This window comes from Gallus gallus, chromosome 1 (genome assembly GCF_016699485.2).
Source record: "Gallus gallus isolate bGalGal1 chromosome 1, bGalGal1.mat.broiler.GRCg7b, whole genome shotgun sequence".
Taxonomy (NCBI): domain Eukaryota; kingdom Metazoa; phylum Chordata; class Aves; order Galliformes; family Phasianidae; genus Gallus; species Gallus gallus.
In genome coordinates this window covers 30,512,395-30,530,384 of record NC_052532.1, presented here as the reverse complement: position 1 = coordinate 30,530,384, position 17,990 = coordinate 30,512,395, and the positions used below count along the sequence as shown (strand labels likewise).

The 17,990-nt window shown below is 38.2% G+C and overlaps 1 protein-coding gene across 1 annotated transcript in view; it reads left to right on the top strand.

Moving 5' to 3' along the window:
- NELL2 (neural EGFL like 2) overlaps positions 1 to 17,990 on the top strand; it is a 143,487-nt gene that overhangs the window by 95,114 nt on the left and 30,383 nt on the right. The window contains exons 14-15 of the mRNA NM_001030740.2: positions 9,460 to 9,582; positions 11,633 to 11,728. Of these exons, the coding sequence (NP_001025911.1) occupies positions 9,460 to 9,582; positions 11,633 to 11,728 (219 nt within the window). The remainder of the gene's footprint in view (positions 1 to 9,459; positions 9,583 to 11,632; positions 11,729 to 17,990) is intronic.

Below are 17,990 nucleotides of genomic sequence, written 5' to 3'. Positions count from 1 at the left end.
AACATAGCAGCTGTCACACAGTATTAACTTTGATGTTCAGGGTTTGGAAAATTATAGAACCTTTCAGTGATGGTGTGTTTAAAAAAAAAAAGATAAAGGCTTCACATTTTTCAAAGTGGGCATAGAATGGTCAGATCTTTTTAAGATAAGAGGACCGATTTTTGGAAAAGTGAGCGTTCATCATGAATAATCCCTTTTAATTATTTATCCGTGTTTTTAAGAAGTTTGGAACATACACGTTTAGTAAGTCTTGATTACTTTTTCCCCGACTCTTTAGAAGGTGGAAATGGATGCAGAATTCAACTTAACTTCTGTATGCATAGTTTTATTGTTTGGGAAATAAGTAGAGAATGTGTTTGATTTTCATCTGCACAGTTAATCCAGTCTGCCAGGAGTAGCTGAGGTGTACTATTAACTTGTACACCTTCCAGGGATTGAGCTTCATGTTATTTTGAAGTCCTCCACACAGTATCTCAGGATGTAGTATTGAGAAAATGGAATATCCGGTCAGGGCTTGCTTCATTGTATGTACTAATTTCCAAGCGCTTTTCTTTCCAGGGAAGGCATCTTAGATGCAGTGGTTGTGGTGGATGCGTTTGCTATACTGTTTCGGTGTGCCTACATAAACTGCCAAGGAGGATCTGCCCAAGGGAAAAGCAGAACCATCACTAGAAACTGTATCAGGGGTGACCTGGAGTCAAAGCATCAGTACCATTCTGCTTTGCCACCACTTCAGCATATGTTTGTCCATGTTTTCAAGTAGAGAACTCTTTCTCCAACTAGGTGAGCAACACTGAAGGAAGACCTATTCCCTGCTGAGCTCAACCACCACAGGTGCCTTAGCAAAAATAGTACGGTCCTGTTTGACATCCAGTGAGTCATCTGAATGCCTGTGTCACAGCACCTCCAGGGAAATGAGGTGAACTATCTCATGCATTGAGAACTCTCTCTGCTGCGTAAAAAGATAGAAAAACCATTTGTTTCCCAATTTCATGGTTACATAAATTGATCCAGAAGAAGAGATCAGGATCAAAGCAATAGCAGCATTTCTTCCAGCACTGTAGTGTCTTCCATTTTCTTCACCTGACAAGAACTGTCCATGATAAAAGTAGGGTAGGTTGTTATTGTAATTTCCAAAGATCCCTCTGGAAAATGAGTTAACAAAAGCTGGATATGTTGATATCCCCAAAAGAATGGAAAAGGAGCACTACCTTTCTCCAGAGAACTCTAACTACATTTTTAGTTCATGAGTCTCACTCTGAATGGTACTTGATTCCTTAGACATCTTTTTGCTGTCCTACTGCATATCCATCCTTCTGTTATCTCCATGCTGACAAAAAACAGTGTTGCTCAGCAGTATTTTGTGGGGCCCTCTGGTTATGTAGATGGTCTGCAAATTATTACTTGCAAAATCCAAGAACAGACAGCAAGTTATGAGCTTCAGCAGCAAGTCTGAGAGACACTTCTCTGGTTTATTTGCTTAACAGAAATATGTGTAGCATGGATGACAAGTGTCCAATACAAGTATCTGTTGTTGGTGTCAGACTTGTGTAACATGGACCCTCTAAGTAAGGAAATGAAAATGAAAAGTGTTAGCATTAGGGTAAGAAGTAAAATGAACATTTTTTTTTGGCTGAGGAAATTGCAGTAGGATACTTACAGCTCGTCTGGCAGTTCTAGTAGCAATAAAATATGGAGGTGTACTTTAGATGCAGAATTTGCTATCATTGTCACTTTTGACAGCATAATAGAAGATTTTGAAAGCATCAGTTTATTGTAAGAATGTAGGATGTTTAGTGTACAATACAAGTTGGAATTTGAAAAGATTTACCTTGGAAAGGATAATACCTCTAGCAAGATTAAAATAAATAAAAAAAAATAAAAGAAGAACGTATGGAGAAACATCTCATGAAATGAGACATGAAATATCTTTTAAAACACAGAAACCTTATTTTAAAATGTCAGTGATAAAAGAGATGAGATATTAAAAGATCAGTTTGAATTACAGCAAAAAAGAAGCGTCTGACAAGGTCACAGACCTTATGTCTAGACTGAAATATTTTAAGGTGGGATTTTCAAAATTATTTTACATTTACATTACAGTTTTACCATTGAAATCAGTGGGAGTTACAGATTTACCTTTAGGGGAGAAAGGCTTATGCTAAGTTATTTAGAAAATCCTTCCCTTAAACTTTTCTGTTCAAGAAGGAATACACAAAATGGCAGACATGGAGGAAGCAGGAGATAAATTAAAGCTTACTTTACTTTAGCTGTCATACTAGATATTCTTCAATATATTTCCTTTGCCTAATTTGTTGAAATGTGTAAAAATTCAGACTGCTATTTGAAGTAATACTGACTAATTGTACAATAGAACCCACTGTGAAAAGAGTATGAGTATTTTGCAAAAATACATTTTGTTCCACAAAACTGGAAATCATTATTATAATACAGGATGAAGAAACTTAACTGGGTTTAAAAAGGTTTAAATAATTTGTTAAAATGCAGTGGGGAAAGATGGAGGGAATAATATTAGTCCTGGAAAGATGTATTTTAGCCATCAAATTGCCCATTGTGTTGGGGACTGAAAATGACTTTGTTCCCCCTGAGTTCCAGGAGATCTCAGCACTGGTTACATGATGAATAGATACTACACAAAGGAAGGGATGGGCCAACATTTAACCTGCCTGCTGGGCTTCTCAAGTTAAGACTTGGGGGACTGTATACCCTGATTATAGCCATAAAATATGTTATTGGATTTATCGCTAGTGGACAATTTGAAGGGACTTACAGCTAAGAGTTTCACATTTCTTCAGTCTGGGGAAAAAAACCCAGAACACAAAATGCAAAACAAAAAAAAAAAAAGCAAAAAAAAAAAAAAAAAGCAAAAGAAAAGAAAAAAAAGAAAAGAAAAAAAGAAGCCCAAAGAGATTTTGTACAAAGAACGACTGCAGGATATTTTGAAAGATTAAGTCCTTAAGTCCAAGTAAGAGAGTAAGAAAAAACATCTATGCCCCTTGCAGGCTTTGATGTGTGAAATACTTTTATTTAGACAAGCAGTGAAATAAGACATAAAATGGAAAATATTCTCAAAATATGTTCTCAAATCACAAGTGATTGGAAGTGGGAGATGTTTTAGGGATGGATTTCATTATTACATTCAGTGTCAGGATTTCTCTTTTTGTGAAACATATTATGCATAAAGAGAATATCAAGGTATTTAAAGAGGTAATTAGTTAATCACACAATCAAAGCAGTGTGTAAAACAAGGTCAACATCACAGTATAGTTTAGCTAACCCTTTCAATTGTGATAAGCATGCAACATCAATGTACACAGATTTCATCTGTGGTCTAAGCCAGCTATGTGCCTTCATATTTAAATGCTTCGTATGGTCTCCTTTTCTGTGTGTGACACCCATAAAGTCCTTGGAACAAAATCTCAATCAGAAAATCATCAGTTTTGGGATCCTTCATGCAGAACCATTTTTACATAAACCAGTGTCCGACAATTCTAATTTCATTCAAATGACAGCTCTGACTGCACTTAAACCGAAATACCTCAAGCTGCACACACGAAACACCAACGTACCAGCTCAGTCCCTACCTGTTTCTGGTCTCCTCAATGCCACAGCCACTTCAGAGCTTTCTGCAAAGCATTCCTAACCTCACAGAGAGATGCAAGGAGAGTGGGTCTGTGCTTTCTCTTGTTCAAGTGTTTTTCAGCTGCTTTTAACCTTTAGTCAGTAACAGCCAATAATATAGGCTCCCCTTTATAGTATAAATACAATGTAGTCCTGGAGCCTTTCTTGTAATGGATATTAAAAGGATCACTGGATTTTGACTGTACCCTCAGTTTCTTCCTAAGATTTTGTCACAGTTTTCTTGATTTCCCTTTTTTATTTTCTTAAGAGCAAATATAGAATAAGTAAATACATTAATATATAAAAGAGAGGAGTAGACACCTGGATGAGATGATAGCAGCTGTTCTCCCCTAAGAACAACAATGGACTAAGTAATTACAGACAGAAGCAGCATTTCAGAAAGCAAGATCATCTCTAAATAGACCTTGAAAATAGAACATGCTATCCTACAGCTATTTTTATTATCAACATCATTAAGATAAAAATTTTAAAAAGTAGGAAAATTCTAGGCATAGATTTACGAAAAAGAGTCATTTATGCCTGCACTGAAGAAAGAAAATGAAGACCAGGAGAAGAATGAATACATGGGAGCGGATGAAGGTGAAAATCAATGAAGTAACAAGATTAGCAATGAATTGACTATTGTGGGGAGACGTGGATTTTCATATCCACAGCTTGAACAAAGGACAGCTGCTGGTGGTCATTAATTAATGATTAATGACTTCTGTGTTAACTAAAGATAAAGAATATGATGGCAACTGTGAGCAATTAAAGCTTGGGTTCCATCTTGCATTTGAATTAGGGAATGCCCACAGGAAAATGAATTGGGAAATATTAGAGTTGAGAAATATCAATATAAAAATGTGACTTAAGTACTCAAGCTCATTGAAAATACTATGTATATGCTAAGACAAGTAACCCTGCTAATTAGAGCTTAAACTGTCTAATATGACGTCTTTGAAGAAATTAACCATCTGTCATTTCTCTAATGATCCTAATGGAATATGTCTTCCAAACTGCCTATATAATTAATACTGATTTTTGTCTTGTACATTAATTATATGAGGAAAAGAGCTTGTAATTAAGATAAACTGTAAGTGGGCATTTAAGTGTGTTGGGTGATGATAATTCAAGTGACGCATCTGTTGTCACTTTCACTGCCACATCCAATTGTCAGCTGATCACCACAGTTCTATCGATTTGTACTGAGTCAATGCAAAGGAGACAGGTGACAAAAAGTAATTTGAGTTCCAGAATTCAGAGGTAGCATGAGGAGAAAATACTTGAAATATTCTGTTTATTTAAAAGATTTTAACTTAAAAATGTTTATCTGTTGTATGGTGTTACAAGATTACAAATGGATAAGTGTATTTTATTCATTTACGTGGGAACTCTATGAATTTCTACACCTCAAGTGGTTATTTTTGAATGCTGGTAAGGAATGGCTTGGGAAAACTGACAGCATTATATTCTTTACCCACAAGTATGAGATGCAACTCAGTCATAATTCCTTTCCTCTGTTGGATTTGATTCTATTTTTTATTTATTATTATTATTTTTTTATTATTATTATTATTTTAACACAGATGTTTGCAGAATTTGAATGTGCAGGACAAGTATTGGGAAGTTGGAGTATGCAAGTGGGAAATGCTGTACAGATTTTCTGTTTATTTTTAATTGTGAAATGCACAGTAGGAAGGATAGGGACTGATGTCATTCTGCACTATGAAAATAAAAGGAGGAGGAGGTGGGTGAGTCACCTTGTGGTCAACATGTTAGCTTCTACTAAGTTCTACAGGAATCTCTGCACAGATAATAAAAGTGGTAGGACAGATGCCCATCTGCCATTGTACTGTCATTTGTCATAGGATTCAGTGGGTCTGTGTCAGTTTATGACAGCACTGCATCTCCTGAGGATGCAGTACTTTACCCTTCATATCCCTCTGAAGTGACATCTTTGTGCAGGAAACCACATGAATTGTTCTGAAGTAGTACCAAAGTAGAATAAAATTAATCACTTTCTGTGCATATATGTATGTATGTGTGTGTAACTGATTTGTTGCACATCCAAATGCATGAATCACGTAATTTTTGTATCCCTTTAAGTCATCTGTGTCATAATGGTCATTCTGTGTTTTTTAATGAATGTACATGTGCACTCATTCTTACTATTGCTTTAGCGTAGAGCAGTAGCACATTTTGCAGGTGAAACTTTATCTAGAAAGAGATCATTCTAGATGTAACTTATTCAATATAAATACTGTGTTTTAAACTTCATTTAATTCTCAGAAGAGAGATTTTATTACTTTTAACACTGTTGAGCAAAGAGTCCTGGCAAAATGGATTTTAGATCTATTAGATAATATAGCTTTAGAGGTAATCACTGAGACTAGTGCATTTGGTCTTTATAGAAAATTTATGCAAATGTAAGTGTGTTCATGGTTAAATCTCCCTCCAAAAGTCATTTTTATTTCCTTGACACTGTACTACTCCTATACTGGCCCGGCCCCATCGTCATTATGGTGTGCAGTGAAATAAGTGTGGACATTTGTTAAATATGTGTTGCATTATTTCCTAAGAAGTTGTTTGAAATGAATGACCTCACTTTTGCTTCTTGGAGCATAAGAAATATATTTGGGCAGTACTGACATTCTAAATAATGCAAATCATTTTTCTACCCTGTTTTTTGAACTTTAGAAAGTGGAAGAAGTCATATTCACGGTTCTCCTTAAACAATTATTTTATGAATTGCTTTTTTTGCTTCTTTAGAATGCACAGCCCAATATGCTTCTACAGTTTCTAGATTGATATTTAAGACTGCTGAACTCATTCCATGTCCTCTCTATTTAAGATGACTTTCTGAATATTTCAGCAAAATAGGAAGAAAAAGTGTTACATATGAGTTAATGAAGAATTATCAGCCACCTTTTCATGACAATCAAGTATTTCTATCCTTAATAAAGCTAGATAGAGAATTCTGGAAAAAAGCTCTTTCTGATAGTCTCTTCAACATTGCTGCAGATGGTAGGCCATACATTAAAAGAGTGAATGTTGTAAGGTGCTTTATGTGCAGGACTTTTCCCACTTTGTATTTGAACTATTTATTATCAGTTTGTTTTAGAGCCAGCCACACAGTGCAGACTGATTGCTCTGTGCGCTGCCCCTCAGTATGTATGGAGGGAATACGAAGTACTATGTTTAAATGGTTTTAACAGTGTTATTGAACCCAAGCTCAGATGAAGCAGGGTAATCAATCCAGGTGAAAGGTAAAACACCCCATTTCTTTTTTGATGACATTTTCTATTCCTATCATTTTAAAATGTCTGTTTCTGAACTTATACTTCTGTGGCTGTGTGGTGGGCCCTCTTCCTCTGCCCCATTGGCAGATATCCTCCACTGCTTTCTTACAGGAGGATACGAAACACTGAAGTTTCTCACAGCAGGTGGTGGAAACCAAGAATATTATCTTTGAATTGAGATTCAGTTACTTAGCTGATAGACAGCTAATTTTTATTTTTAAAAAAAGTCCATTTTAAAAGACTCTTTAGGGCTTTTTAGCCTACAGATTAAATGTTTGAAAGATACATTCAAGGGTGACAGTTATCTTTTTTTTCTACAGAGGCCATACATCTGTGCATATGGTCTTTGAGGCCCAGGTACTGCAAGGTGGAGTCATCCATATGGTTAACACCTGGCTGTGCTGGAAAAACATCAGCAAGCTCGCTTCGCATGGGTCCCTTGTGGGCTTTCAGAGCTATTCTGGGCTTAAAGCTGCTCCTCTTGTTGTCAGTCTGTCCTCAGTTGCCTTTCTCTAGTATACTCTTATCAACAGAAAAGAGCTGCTATGCATGCTGGGGATGCTGCTGCAGCCCTAAGGCATGAGGTGGATGGTGGCATTTCTCATTGAGCATGATACTTAATTTGCCAAATGCAGTGATTTGAGCTGAGTTTACCAGTGTGATGTATTGCTGTATATACCCTCCCCCCTTGAGATCCCAGAATAATGTCTTTGCAAGATATTTTGGCCTGCTGAGTGCATAATGTTTCTTACATTTCCATAGCTATTTTCCTTTCATATGTTACATAAAACCCTTACAAATGAGAAAGCAGTATATATTTTATATTTAAATAGCATATCACATATAAATAATATCATGATATTAACACAAACAAAGCCAGAATATGATTACAGCATAGATAATACTTTTAACCTCATTTGCATGAACGTGACATTCCTTTATTTTATGACCTGATCTAATATAAATACTACTTCAGCCAGCATTAGAGATTTTACTGCGGTGGGAGGTTGGAGTCAAATATTGTAACTGGATTTTGAGGGGCCGGAGCATTTGTGAACAATATCAGTTTTAGTTATTAATGCTGAGAACAAAGTAATTATTTCTCATGCTTCAGGGCAGAGGCCTGCATCCTCAGCTTGGCTGTATCCAGTGGGGACTCAGTCTCTGTTTGGAAGAAGGACAGCAAGGTGGTGCTATAAAATAAGCAGAAAAACCCTAAGCCAAAATAAAACCAACTGAAGAACCCTGTGCATTGTTTAAAATTGATTACATTTTGGCGATTTTCCTCCTGTTAAACAATGGGTACTTGTTTTGCTATAGCACACTTTATGTCTACTGATGCATTAGGGATGTGCCATTCTGCCAGTTTTATACTCCTATGGTTTATGGCCAGTATTGAATAGCAAGTCGAATACTTCCATAGTGATTTGCAAGTGTTAACAAATTCATTTTTCTGACAGCCCTGTGGGGTATGCGCAGACTTCAGTTCTTTATTATAAAGCAGAAGATTCAGAGCAGTGTGACATAGCTAAGACTGGGGAAGAAAGAGCATCTAGTTTCAGATTTAAGACTTGTCTCATAGCCAGAACTGCCATAAGCTGCACTGATAAAAATTGCTAAATTCTGGACAGAATGGTGGCTATGAAAACGTCATACACAGACTAGTCTGTGTGTGTTTATTCAAATTCTGTAGCTTTATGTTTCCCAAACATCGATCTTACTGAAATTAAATTTTTGGGTACTCTGAAATTATTTATGTTTAGACAAATTCTTAGATTTAAAGAAAATACAAGGAATGTTTTCAGAAGATGGAAGCATTTCATTCATGATGCCTACAGACTAAGATGTTGAATATACTCAAGCAATTCTTGTGACGTTTGGAAAAGACACTTCAAAGCACCTTGTTTTGAAATTGCATTTCCCATTTTTTAAGGAACCACAAGATAAAACATTAAAATGTTCACCAACGGAAACACTTTGATCATCCTTCTTTTGTCTCTTATTCTGAGGAGCAGCCTGTCCTTTGTTTCCTGGTTATTTAGCTCATCTAAATAGTGAGCAGAGTACACACTGTAGTGAAGAAAAACAAGGACTACATTTTGAAGTCCTGCCTTCTGCAAACTGTTCTTTGCAGCTTGGAGTGTGTGACTTGCACCACTGGTCATCTTTCTGATGGAAATCCTATGAATCCCACGCAGGATAAACCTACATGTATAAATTATGCAGTAGAATTACTATATGGATCTTCAGTATGTTAGCCAATTCTTTGACAAATGTTCGAAAGAGCCCTGTAGCCCATGTGAAAAATGCAATGATGGTAGTTCCCCATTAATGGAAGTGGAGTTAAGCTCCAACGCATTTCTCACATAGAAGTATGTGTTGAAAACGTATAACCTGGTTACCCCATTGTTTCATGTTGACATAGCCTGGTTATCACTAACTACTACTTCTCTCTTATTAAAAAGCTTATGTGTATTTTAAAACTTCAAGAACATCCCGTTCTTCTTTCATTTTTCAGAGCACGATGAATGTGTAACAAACCAGCACAACTGTGATGAAAATGCGCTATGTTTCAACACGGTGGGTGGGCACAACTGTGTCTGCAAGCTGGGTTACACAGGAAATGGGACGGTGTGTAAAGGTAAGTGGCTGAGAACCCGGGGATTTGGCATTCCTTGAACTCAGTGAGGTGCTTTGCTAATGCAAATCTGTTGGTGTACCTTGAAGAGGACAGGCAAAATAATTGGCTAGGCATTTAGGTCCTCCACCTACTAGAAGATCTTCATAGGCAGATACACAGGGACTTTGCATATGACTGAGCTCATAGTGATTTGAGGATGGTGCATAGATTTTGTGGAGATACAGTGCTGCTTTAACTTCTGTTGCATTTCATGCCAGAGGGTATGATACTTGATATTGGGCCCAAGTTCCTGGGAGTCCTCAAACTCATAACACAGGATGGAGAAAATACCTGACAGAAGTAGTGCAGCTGCAAGGAACTGGGCTCAGATCTGAGAAGTGGTCTAACTGTAGCAATTGCATACCTAAAGTTCCCACTTCATCTGTTAGGTGTCAGACTCCATGGATCCTCAGTTAACATTGATAACAACACACAGATTCATTCTGCTGCTGTGTTATCAAGGCCAAGCCCACTATTTCTTTAATTGCTAAACCTGCTTACGATCTTAACGCTAGTTTTTTCGTCACTTCATCCACAGCGTGATTGTTCTAAATATTCCTAACATAATGATCCATCTGTAAAACATCTTAGCATAGTAAACTCCCAGCCAAACACAAAGAAAGAGGGAGAGACGTCAGCAAATGACTCCTTTTACACTGAGTTCTCTCCTCCGGGAGCAGGAAACCCAAGTTAGCCTGAAGAGGTTCAAAGTGCAGCTGCTCCTCTCAGAAATGTTCTTGGTCTTTGAACTCTCAGGTTAAGGTCTGTCAGCTTACGAAAAAGTAATTGAGATTTCTTTGGGTCAAAGACAAGGTGCATAACCCTATAGCACTTGTGTTTCCTGGACAAGAGCTCTGAGTGCAGATCTTACATTTCAGAGGGCATGTGGTCCCGCTGTGGCAGAAAAGTGCATCCCTCCTTTCTTTTTTTTGTATTTAAAAGGGAGTATGAAGGAGAAGTCTCAGACCCTATGTATTCCTAATTGAAAAGTGTCCTCCTCTGCAACCCCAGCTTTGGAGTAGGTGTCCTTCAGGCAGAGCTGGATGTGCTTCTCATCCGTGAGGGCTGTGGCTTCCCTGCTCTGGGCCCTCTTGTACCAGCACTCCATACTGGGGTCTCACCAACAGGTTAAAGCCTCAGAACGGAGACCTGGAAGGCTCACATTCCTAATACCCATGTCTCAGATGTGGCTTCAGACCCCATCCCGTGGATAGTTACTGATCAGGGCTAGGCCCACTGCCCCCAGAGCTGCATACTTTGGAGTGTGCGCTCAACCCTCATTTTCTGTTGTTTCATGTGAGCGGAGAATTGCTCATTCCGTATTGCAGATCAGAGCAATTAAACAGCTGCTGTGTTGTATATCAGAACCAGTTGCATTTCTGTGCCTGCAGAGAGGTTTCTTTAGTACATAACTCTATCTGGAGAATGCTGAAATGCCTAAATATTCATAACTATATCTGGAGAATGCTGAAATGCCTAAATATATGAGCACAGCTTCTCAGATTGCAGTGTACCAACAAACAAATCCAGGGATTGGCTTCAAATTGTAAATGGTAAATGCTTTTGAGTTTTTCAGAATCTCTGGAGGCAAATGACTATCTTCCAATCTAATCTCTGAATGAAGGAGGAAGGTAGCCAGCTGATTCAGTGCTTATTTGTGCCTGTTATGCTCACGCTTTTATTTAGGATGCTCAGAACAGCATTGCCCTAAGAAGAGTTCATTTGTAGGGAAGGTGCTGCCCTTCACTGCTTCCTGGTGCATAGGAAGGAGTGCATATGTAGGTTGTTGCCTTCAGATGATTTACTCTAATCTTCTGTAGCTTGTCAGCCCATCTGGCTAATGAGGCAGGGGGACTATAAGCAACCTTTAGTGACCTCTGTCCTTTAGAGAAAGCAGCCTCTGAGCTCAGTGCTGAGAGGACTGTGCTCTGTTTCAGTCTGCCAGGGCCGGGGGACAGCCGTGTGGATACTGGGGGTAGTTTTGTTAATTCTTGTGCTTCTACTGTTACAGCATTTTGCAAAGATGGGTGCAGGAATGGAGGAGCCTGTATTGCTTCCAATGTGTGTGCCTGCCCACAAGGCTTCACTGGCCCCAGCTGTGAAACTGGTAAGATTTTAATTGAATTTATAGTGAAGGAAATCCAAGAAGGATGCTGGAGGTAATCCAAGAATAAAGGAGAGTTTTAAGTGTATGCCCTAAAAGAGGAAGCTGCTGCTACAGTGTTACTCACTTTTCCTATATGCCTCCCAAGTGAATACATTACAGGAGTTCTAATTAGAAACACATGGACTGCAAAAATGAGAACATGTATTAAGACATCTCGGGTTTTGATGTTTCATAATTAATAAGATTATTATAGACTTGCTTTTTACCTCAAATGGCCTTTAGTATCTCCTGCAAATGGCAGATAACCCAACATCTAGAAATGAATCCCAGTAACAGATGACTTCTGTGCTGCAAACGTGCCTAGTTCACTAGCCCACCTTCCCTTGTAACCGTAAGTGGAGATTTCTGCTTTAACTCAGCATTTTTTTACTCAGTATAAGGCAGGTTTCAGTTTTCCTGCTGCTTTTCCTTTCTCTTGCAGGCATTCCTTTCTCTTCTTGCTGTCCCCGAAGATGGTTGTACAACAAAGCCTTGTTTCAGAGCTTTATTTTTTAAGTCTTGGATCTACTCAAATTACACCAGCAGGCACTTTGCCCGGCAGAAAATGTACAGTGTTAATACTTAGCATCTCAAGTGCCTGTAAATAATTTCTCAAAGTTAAAATGAATAATTTCAGCGCCTTTATTTATTGCTACAGAATTTTTAATGCATTCTAACAGTATGTGCCCTCAGGAGATAAAGGGAGAAAGCTCACTTAGATTAATTGGCTTCAATATGCCTAATAAAAGGGCAGTCTGCTGCCTATGATTGACTATTGTTGCCATTCTATATTGCTTTCAATAAATCTTCCAAGCAAAGGAAAGGAGGTCATCTGAGCAAGTATTGCTTTTGTCTGACTTGTAAACATGTCCAATTTAATGAAAAACAGACTGATCCAAATTCTGTATTATCTGGTCCATTTGAGAGGTGAGAAATGTGATTGTTTTCATTCTGCTGTAGTTGAAAGGATATCACCACAGTGCACAAGAGGGGTGCTGTGTGAAAAGCAGTATTCTGACTGTTGATCTATTTCTAGAAAAATGTCAAAATGGCAAGTTTTCAAGTATTTTTTCACTTTTTCACAGACTAGAAATAGTATGGTACAGGATATCAAGGTCTCTTCAATGTAACAGTGTTGTGGTTTTTTTGCTTGGAAGAGTTTGTTTGCTAAGATAAGGCTCAAGTATTAAAACAGTTACTTTGTTTTAGTAATATTTGCCTCATCTGTTCCTTGCAACATCCTGCTGTTATCAACTAAGCATAACGTCTATCGTTTCAAGGCCCAGATTCATCTTTTCCAGCTTTTATGTCTGCCTGAAGTGTGTAGACTACAAACCTCCTTGCTTCAGTCTCTTTCTCTAGTCAAAATTAATATCCACCATCAAATGGGAGATCTTCGTGGTTTGCCTGAATTGCCCCTTGAAAGTCCTATTTCTCTTCCCTTCTTTAGAGGAGAACCCAGGGACACTGTTCCCAAAACAGAAAGTTCAAATGCTGACCTACAGTTAGCTTCTGGATATTTAGACTGAAAGGTCCTTGCAGGGCAGCAAGGCTCTTGGCCTCACAGCTTTTTCTTTCATCAAGAAACTTGCAGGAGGGCAGGCAGTAGGGTTGAACCAGGTCTGAATGTCTTTGTAAGCCTCATACTATATTTTCTGAATATCTGGTCTCAAAAGGTTATTACGCTAGTTTTGGTTCTGATACCTCTGAGCTAGTGATACTATTGCTATGATTTGGAGGAAGTTTAGCAGCTCCAAACAAGTTTTCTTGGTCAGTTTTGCAAGGAGAGACCACTCTGTCCTGGTGGAGGTCCATCAGACATCTTATTTGTTGATACTGGTGAAATAAATCATGTTAGAGTTCATCCACAAGGGTACAAGTCTGGTCACCTCAGTTAGATTAATATCCAAGAGTGGGATTAGAATAAAATTACACATAGCCTTGAAACACATACAGTCTGAAATACCTTCAGAGTGACAAATGGAAAAGATTTTGTGTTCTTTCTGAGATTGCATTGCTAGAAATGTGCAGTGGTAGAGAAAAATATGAGCTTCAGACAGCACATATTCATTCCCAGTGAATGTGGCAGAATTTCCTGAAGGTAGTTTTTGTAAGGCTTGAAGTGATCAAGACATTCACACAATCAACAATTTATGCTGGATGCTTCCCTTGTTGAACAGTCACTTTATCTCCAAAAGTGATATAAACTTGTGTAAGCAGACATCTTTAGTTGCAATCACATACAAACAGGAAGGGGGACAGATGTAAAGATACCAAATCTATTTTTAAATCACATATTACTTCTTTCTATGTATGACACATATTAAAAAACTGCTTGTTAAAGATTTTTGGCATTTTTAACTTAAAATATGCAGTGTAATAAAAATTGTCAGTAGCTGCTAAACCTATCTAACAATTAGTAGGAAACTGAATCCACAACCCAGCAATAACCTAAAATACACAATCACCAGTCCTTACTGTGTATTTCTAAAAAGATGATTTAGTAGCTTATTTCTCAGAACTGTAGTGAGGATGGGGTAGAAAGGGACCTCCGGAGATGACTGTGTCTACTTCACTTGCTTGATGTAGGGTCATACTGAATGGGTTTCTCACAGCTTTGTCTGGTTGGATTTTGAGTATCTTCAGGGTTGGAGTTTTCACAACCTCTCTGGAGAACCAGTTCCAGTGTTCAATCAGCCAGCTTTCCAGGTATTGTTTCAACAGCATGAAAAAGAGGGGACATAGTTCTTTTCCTGGTGCTGTTGGTCTTCTCTTCCACGAGGGCACATAACTGGCTCATATCCAACTTGGTTTAGTGCCTCATCCCTTTCCACATCTTTTCCAAACCCCAGCTCTGCACATATATTCCCTCTGTGTTCTTCTCAAAGCCTGAAAGGAATGATGTTGTCCCTGCCCATTTATTGCCTATGGTTGAGTGTCACAGGACAGGCCATTGACCAAGAACAGGATGAAACCTGAGCTGAAATGGCTGGGATTGCTGGTATCCAAAGTGTCCCCTTAAATATTTAACAAGGCTGTTTGGCAAAAAGACCTGACCTGCTTCCCAGTGCTCTTGTTGGTTGGGGACATATTCTATTCCACTGTTCATCTATCAAAGCTGCATTTGGGAACAGCTTGTAGTAAGGGATCAGACCATTTGGCACCAGTTCCAGTGAACAGCTGACGAACTGGCTGTGGCTGTTGACATGGAAACTAAAAGATACAAACTGGAAGTTGAGTTGAGCCTACTGGTGATGCAACTGACAGCTTCTCTGAGCCTCCCAGCAGAGGGGGAGAAACAGAAGCAGGGACTGGGCACGGTGAGTAGGAAGCAAATTGCCTGCTTCTGATGGGAGAGTTCAGAAATCTTCTGAGGAAATTATCCTGACATTGAAATGTGGCTTTAGGGCATGCCTATTCACCCGGAGTACTAAGCAACTTTCCTGATTTGGGTAGAGTAGTACAAGAAGTTTGCACATGTTCACAGGCATAGCTGTAATTCTTTTCACCTGTCAGCTACCATGAAAAGGGTCTGTCAAATTCCCAAACACAATGCAGCTTTTGCGAAGAAGCAAAGCTTTGTACAACTAAGTGCTCTAATGGGCCTTGCATTTCATAAAGTTTTCTACTTCCAAATGGTGCTTCTGGGGTGTCAGCAAGAACCACTGTGCTCTCCATAATATGAGAATGAGCATCACTTAGTACTTTCAGTCAGACATTATTTTCATGAGTAGAAGTATTCACTGTGAAGTGCTTTGCAGCTAACAAAGCTGTTGCAATGCTTTAGAATTTTCCCTGCAAGCCTTTAGATTAATGGATCAGTGGAATAAGAAGACAGATATAAGAATCATGTGAAGATACATCAACCTCCAGTACTACTACTTGTTGTTTTAGCTGGTAATAGAACATCAAAATGAGACTTAGGAGAAGTCTTGTTTCTCTTCCCTTAGGAAGCAGCTTTAAGCATCATTAACACAGGGGATGCATTTGTTGGCTTGTATACTTGTTAAAAGATTTTCAAGTCTTACAAGGCATAGCAGTAGTTATACTAGTAAAGCACAGTCTTCTGCTGTGTGGAAAGCTGAGGCTACCCAGGGAATCTAAAAACATTTCTACCAGTTAAATTTCTTCAAAATACCTTACAATGCCCTCCCATTTGATTGTGAAATTATGAAATCTTCAGTAGGCATTTTTAAATGCTGTTTTAAATTCTGTTTGAACATTGCTTTATTTCAGAATCCAGCATAGGACAATTTTGTTAGATTGCCTTGATGGTACTGTAACTCCCTTTTAATTTGATGAACAGTGAATTTGTTTGGCTATATGTGCATATATACAAGATTACTGCATTTTTGCTGTTTGTCAGCTTTTCTTTTGAGTTCCTACATTCACTTTGTGCTTTGAGTATTCCCCTGGTCCATTTTTAATTATACATGAGATCAAACAGCAGAGTTTTACTACTAGTAGTGTTTTGATGTAGTTTTTGTAACAAGTTGGTCGGAAGTATGTGGCTTCTTTATGGACCTTTGGCTGTGGCTTACATTTCCTGATAACAAACTTTCTTTGGGCATCAAAGGAATCATATCCACCTGTTATTAAACATGCCATGGCAAACTGCTGAAATAAACTGGTGCACAAAGCTGTTACGTTTAAAAGGACCCGTTGAGAAAAAAAATTAACTTACAGTCTGTATATTTACTCAGCCCTATATTAATACTAATGGTGTAATTAAATGCATAACTGAATTTATGAAAACATGGGAAGCATAAGATACGTGAGCTCAACCTCTTTCATCAGATCTCCTATCAGAAACAGCCAAGTTTAATGAAAGTGTATTACCTGGCTCTTCTCTGTATTTTTTTGTTCACATGTTGAAAGCTCAAACAAAAATAGAAAAAGTGGTGTGAATACCTCATGAAGAAGGAAAAAGACTTTGGTGTAGCTAAAAAAATGTCAAGACTTTGTCCCTAACATGTAGTTCCAAATACTAAAATGCAGCTTAGATGGAATGGTTGCTACTGATCAGATCTCTTTAGAGTTTTGTGTTGCTTTCTCTATAAGTTAAATAATTAGCATGTGTGACTGTTACACTTCTTAGCAAATCCCAATTAATTTGTTCATGTGCACCAGTAATAATAGTAGGAGGATTCCGATTTTTGAAGGCTATTATTATTTCATTTCCAAAGGAAGCTTGTGAAAATCTTTTAATTCTGATATTCTAGTGGATAGGAAAATAGTTTTGGTGGTATCAGAATATAAGGCACTGCCAAAGTAACTCGGAAACTTGTTAACTTTTTGATTTTGCAAAAGCATGATGAAGTATAATAGTATTTTCAACATCATATGAGAATCGTTTCCACTTAAGCCCTTGATCCTTGCTGTTCAGCTAAAACAACTTCAATCAGCTTGTGTCCAGGTAGACTCTGAAGCTAAAGCTGTGACACAAATGGCATTTGAAGCCCATAGAGCATTGAACCAATTCTGAAAGAACTGGGATTACTTTTGGCAGAACTCTTTAAAAATTTTGGCCACAATCTAGTGAAAACTGTCTGTAAGCTCTGAAAGTACTGTAGTAAAAACCTGTCAGAGCTCAGGAACCTGCCTTTTGCTTAGTTTTATTTTTAAAATGAAATTTTTAATTACTGAGTGTAGGATTGGGGTTTACAACGAGAATACTAAAAGGCTCAGATTCACGGTGCATGTGTGCAAGGTTCTGCACAAACCTCAAGTAATAAAGAGTGCCCTTAAAGAGTTCACATTCCAGCCAGGGAAAGCTGTTTGTTTGCCAGGACAAATTGCTTGCTTGCTTGAGTCCTGCTGTCTGGAGGATTCAGGTTCCCCTTTTTGGAGAGGCTCCCAGGTGTGAGACTAAGAACTTTCAGGGTACTTTCAGCAGTCAATGTTTTAATAAAATTGAAGTGCTGACTTTGACTTGCAGAAATACAGAAATTTTGGGTTAACCTACCAAGGATAACATTTTTAAAAGCAATTAGTACATGAGCCTGACTTGAAGTGCAAAATATGTCAATAGAACCCAGTGGACAGGGAACTGGGAGTTCATCATACTCCAAAAGTCTGGCCTCTTAGAGTCATTCAAGTCTGGTATTTCAACTGAAGTCATTTTCAAAGTTCATAAACTACTCATAGTTGATCCTTGATGCAAGCCTCCCCAGAATAATAAAAATCACCCGAGGCAAATCACAAAGAAGACAGATTGTGGAGT